This window comes from Orycteropus afer, unplaced genomic scaffold (assembly GCF_000298275.1).
Source record: "Orycteropus afer afer isolate SDZICR_OR568_19922 unplaced genomic scaffold, OryAfe1.0 scaffold00124, whole genome shotgun sequence".
In the NCBI taxonomy this organism is placed as follows: Eukaryota; Metazoa; Chordata; class Mammalia; order Tubulidentata; family Orycteropodidae; genus Orycteropus; species Orycteropus afer.
In genome coordinates this window covers 1,001,104-1,006,792 of record NW_006921711.1, presented here as the reverse complement: position 1 = coordinate 1,006,792, position 5,689 = coordinate 1,001,104, and the positions used below count along the sequence as shown (strand labels likewise).

Sequence of the window (5,689 nt, the reverse complement as noted above, 5' to 3'; positions counted from 1 at the left end):
AGTTTTAATCAAGAAAGTAATTAGATTTGATTGGGGCTTTCAAAAAATGATTTTGGCGACTGTTGCAAGGGTTTGGGTGAAAAGTATTCACTCAGCTTCTCTTTGGATGTTCCCAGTACTGGGAAATTCTTTGTTTAAAAGGCAGCTCGTTCTGTAGTTGGACCAATGAGTTCTTCCATCTTGAGCTGGAATTCCCTACCCTGAAGATTTCACTGCCTTTTCCTAATCCCATAGCAATACAGAAGAAATCTATTCTCTCCTTCCCCGTAGTAGTCCTACAACTTTTTAAGGTACTTGTCCTGTTGTCTTTTCTTAGGCCAGACACCTTTGGTTAACTTAGTGTGCTCTAGGCCTTTCAGAAATCTGCTGTTCATTGACAGCTCTGTTGTTTTTATGGTCCCTTCTTAAAGTATGGGAGTCTGGTGGTGTAGTGTCTAAGGCATTTGACTGCTAACCAGAAGACTGGTGGTTCAAACCCATCATTAGAAGGAACGTTGGGCAATCTTCTTCCGAAGTGACAACGCCTCAGAAACCCAAGGGGGGGGGTCGTTATGAGTCAGATCTGACTTGATGGCAGTGTGTTTGGTTTGGTTTGGTCTTAAAGTATGACCATCAGCATTGCACATAATCTTCCACACGTCACCTGATATGTGTGGGAGATGAAGGGATAATGCATTCCCTTGATCTGGATGATGTCTATTGTGGTTTTTGTCAGTCACGGCTTTTACCTCCCATCCTATATTTCTGTTATTTATTTTTTTTCTAAATTCAACATTTTACATTGATTTCTATTTTACCTTGGTAAATTTCATGCTACTCATTCCATTTTATTGGGTTGTTTTTAATCCTGATTCCACCATCCAACACATCTTCCCAGCTTTATGTCTTTTGTAAATTCACTGTTATGTTCTTCAATGTTTGCACCATAAACATTGCTAAAAATACTAACTGCACCAAAAAAGGAACCCTGTGCCATTTCCCTAGAGACTTTGCTGCACATGACATGTGTCTGTTTGTTTGTAGTCTTTGAGTTCAGCCCATCATGAAACCATTGACCTATTAACTAAAACCACACCTGGAAGGTCAGTATAAGAATATCCTTTAACAGTACTTTGCAGAAATCAAAATATAGTGTTCTGATACCTCCTGATCTGTCAGTCTAGTGAGTCATTGAGGTTAGTTTGGCCCAGATTATTTTTGGAAGTACTATCCTGGTTTCTTTTGTGTATACTAAAATGAAGGTTTGCTATATTTTAAAATTCAAAGACTGGGTCACAGTAGGTAAAAGTAACTTTAGACGATGATGAACTCTTCTTAAGTCATGAGTAAAAATTGACTCAATGGCAGTGGGGTTTTTGGTTTTGTCTTAAAGCTTAAAAAAGTTTTTTATTTATTTTCTCAAAGCAGAAATCCTTAGACCAGTGGTTTTTAAACCTGGGACAGTTTTCTTCTCGGGATATTTGGCGATGTCTGGTGACATTTGTTTGGTTGTTACAACTGGGTGGAAGGTGCTACTGGCATATAGTGAATAGAGAGCAAGAATGCTGCTAAATATGCTGCAATGCAGGACAGGCCCCACAACAAAGAATTATGTGGCCCAAAATGTTGGTAGTGCTGAGATTGAGAAACCCTGCATTAGACAGTACTGTAACTTCTTTCTTGCAGTGACTGTTACTAAATCTGTTTAAAATGGGTGTAAAGAAGAAGAAAGAAACGCAAGTTGCTGCCTTGACCATTTGTCATCAGGACCTTGAAACTTTGAAATGTAAGTGATTTCTGACTTTACTTGTTGAATGTATTTGCTTTCTAGTTTGTAAGCAGAGTATTTTAATCTCTAGGAAGACCATCTCACAAATTGTTCAAACTCTTTCTATTTAATTTTTCCATATTCTTTAGATTTCCATATTCTTTAGTATAATAGTTTCTTTAAAATAGTATATTCCAATTATCTTCTGCCTTTCTTTTTGTTTATAAATATTTAACTTTTGTAGAATTGAATAACAGAGGTGAACAATATACATATATTGTCATGTCATTGAAGAATTTTTTTTTTGTGTTATGTAGCTTTTGCTGATGTGGAAGGAAAAAATCTAGCTTCCCTGCTATTACATTGTGTACAACTCACAGATGGAGTGTCACAAATCTATTATATTAAACAGGTAAGACTGAATTAACAATTATAGATTCATCTTAAGTATTATCGTGCTATTTATGGGCTTTTTAAAAGAAATGGCTATTTTTAGCTACCAATGTATCATGAAAGAATAGATTTTTTTAATTTTCTATTCATTAATGATATATTTTTATTTAAAGAGGTAATAGAAACCATACTCAGACTTTAACTACAGTTGAAACTGTAAATCAGATAGGATAATGCAATAACTGGGCATACCTTTTTGGTGGTGATATGTACTCATTTTGTTATGCTGAGTCTTCAAAACATTTTAGCAGGTGCATTTAAAATTAATTCAAAGTGTAAAGATTTTCCTCATTAGTATGTCACTATTAAAAGCAACTAAATGTATTGTGCATTTCTGATGGTGCAGTGGTTAAGCACTTGGCTGCTAACCAATAAGTTGGTGGTTTGAACTCTCCAGCTGCTCCATGGGACAAAGATGTGGCAGTCTATTTCTGTAAAGATTGTTGTTGTTGTTATGTGCTGTCGGACCTGACTCATAGCAACTCTTCCTTGGGTTTCTGAGGCGGTATCACTATGGAAGTAGATTGCCCAACTTTCCTTCCAAGGAGTGGCTGGTGAGTTTGAACTGCCAGCCCTCTGGTTAGCAATCAAGTGCCTTAGGCACTATGCTACCAGAGCTCCTTCTGTAAAGATTACAGCCTTGGAAATCCTATGGGGCAGTTCTCCTTTGTCGTATAGGGTTGCTGTGAGTCAGAATCAACTTCAATTTGACAATGTTTCTTTCTTTTACAGAATTCCTATATCTTATCATTGAGATCTGTGATTCTTAATGGAGATGGATTTGGTGGGTTAAGTGGGAGTTGGGGGCATGGATTAAAAAGATTAATAAGTACCAAGATAGGTTTTTAAATCAGAATCCTTAATATTAACAGTGCAGTATGGAAAACATTTCATATATTATAATTGAGATTTTTAAAGAATATTTGGAGTCATCACTCCAACTCATAGTGACCCTGTAGGAGTTGGAGTTGATGGCGGTGGGTTATTGGGAACCATGTTAGTTTGCTGTACTTGATATTAGAAAAAGTGACTATGGTTTCAATTTCTGGATTACAGATTGTACCTTTACTAGAAAAGGAAGATAAAAATGGTACATGTGATCTGATTATTCGAAGTTGCTTGGATATTTTATCAGGCATTTATCTTTCATTGAGTCTAAAGAATCCCTTGAAGAAAGTATTGACAAGGTAAGTGTCTTAGTTATCTATTGATATTGTAGCAGAAATATCACAAGTGGGTGGCCTGAAAGAACAGAAATTTATTTCCTCACAGGTTAGAAGGCTGGAAGTCCGAGTTGAGGGTGCTAGCTCTAGAGGAAGAGGAGAAGGTTCTGTCTGTCGGAGAGCAGGGAGGGAATCTTTGTTTCAGCTTCTCTAGCTTTTGTATGGGTGTTCCTTGGTGATCTCCATGTGGCATCTATCTTTTTTCCCATTCTTGTTTGCTTCTGAGTCTATACAGCTTTTTTTATCACTTAGAAGTAATTGGATACCATACACTGATATGGTCTTATTAATCTAATAAAGAAAACTCTGTTCCCAAAAGGGATTTTATCTACAGGAACGAGATTCAGGACTCCAGCACATATTTTTGGGAGACAATTCAATTTATAATAGTAAGGAAAAAAAAGGAAGTAAGTTGGTATTATAAATGCTGCATTTGACCAAAAGTGACCAATATTAAAAATTTCTTTCTTAATTTGAATAAACAAAACTGTCAGGAAATATATCACTGAAAATTTCATTCATATGGTCCCTTCTTTGTTTTATTTGCTTGTTGTTTTATTGTTTTTAAAACCATATACAAATGTACAAAGCATTCTTTATATTTAATGCAGTTATTGGTAAGATTAGGCTTATTTCTGTCATTCTGCTATTTTGTCTACCTGTTCTATCAGTTCTTGGTTTAAACATATTTAGGTATTGCACAAATAATAATATGCTTGGTGTAAAAACTTCAGTGTGTAAGTACACAAAATAAAAAGTTTTAGAGTATTTCCATGTCAGTATATTTCTTATTGTTTTTAATAGCCATAAATATTCCATAATATGGATGTACCAAAATTTATATGTATCTTACTACATGTGGTACATGATTAAGTACTGTTTTTTTGTATTTTTCTAACATTGTATAATTGTTGTTGTTATTTGCCATCGAGTCGGCCCTGACTCATAGCGACCCCTCCTTGGGTTTCCGAGGCAGTATCACTACGGAAGTAGGATTGCCCAACCTTCCTTCCAAGGAGTGGCTGGTGGATTTGAACCGCCAGCCTTCTGCTTAGCAGTCAAGTGCCTTAGGCACTATGCTACCAGTATAATAGCAATCTCTAAATCTTTTTAAAATCTCATGGGCAAAAAATGGTTGTATTTTTTCACCCATCAGATTTTAAAAAGGAGCTTTGATAGCACAGTGCCTAAGGCATCTGTTAACCAGAAAGTTGGGGGTTCAAACCCACCAGCCACTCCGTGGAAGCAAGACTGGGTAATCTGCTTCTGTAGATTTACTGCCTCGGAAACCCAGTTGGGCTTGCTATAAGTTTGAATTGACTCGACAGCAGTGGGTTTCTTTTTTTTTTCAATCAGATTTTAAAAGATTGGTATTATACAATGTTGGAAAGATACGAAGACACAGGTATTCTCATTCACTGTTGGTAGGAGTATAAACTAGAGTAACTTTTTGAGAGGACAGTTAACAATATCTGTCAATATTTTTTATAGGTATAATTTTTGTTCCAGAAATTGTATTTCTAGGAAACTTACCTTTGGGAAATAGACATATGCAGTAATATACATGATTAAGAATAAACCTATAGCACTGTGAGAATAATGAAAAATTGAAAACTAAATATTCATCGGTGGGGAAATTATTGTTTCAATAATATGGTTGGATTTAGATTAATTGAGGTAAAATTGATATAAGTTTAGTTCATCCATTCAGTAAATTTTTATTGGCTGTCTACTATATGTCAGGCACTGTTCTAGTTATAGGGAATACAGGGAACGAAATAGTCTAGAATGAAGCTCACATTCTATGGGAAAGAGAAAATAAATATGCAAAATGTATGGGTTAGTAGATGGCATGAGTGCTATGGAGAAAAATAAAGCAGTCACAAAGGGAGTGCCAAAGATAGGGTAGGAGTTACAATTTGAAGTATAGTGGTCACTTGACATATCTACTTATATGTCACTGATGAGGTATTATTTGAGATTGACCTGATTACTGGGGATATCTTGGGAAGAGTGTTCTGGGCAGGGAATAGCAAGAACTGGTGTGTTTAGGAACAGAGCAAGGGAATGTAGATAGAGTGAAATGAATAAAAATTGAAATGAGGTTGGAGAGCTAATGTGGCCGATTGGGTAGGGTCTTATAGGTCATTATAAGCACTTCAGCTATTACTTTGATGACAGGAAGGTTGTTGGAGGGTTTTTTTTAATTAGGATTTGGGTGAAGATTTACAGAGTAAATTCACTTTTCATACAGCAGTTCACATAT

At 35.8% G+C, this 5,689-nt stretch overlaps 1 protein-coding gene across 1 annotated transcript in view; it reads left to right on the top strand.

The window, feature by feature from the left end:
- The first annotated feature begins 1,689 nt into the window (after positions 1 to 1,689).
- THADA (THADA armadillo repeat containing) overlaps positions 1,690 to 5,689 on the top strand; it is a 621,172-nt gene continuing 617,172 nt past the window's right edge. The window contains exons 1-3 of the mRNA XM_042781470.1: positions 1,690 to 1,765; positions 2,065 to 2,159; positions 3,257 to 3,387. Of these exons, the coding sequence (XP_042637404.1) occupies positions 1,690 to 1,765; positions 2,065 to 2,159; positions 3,257 to 3,387 (302 nt within the window). The remainder of the gene's footprint in view (positions 1,766 to 2,064; positions 2,160 to 3,256; positions 3,388 to 5,689) is intronic.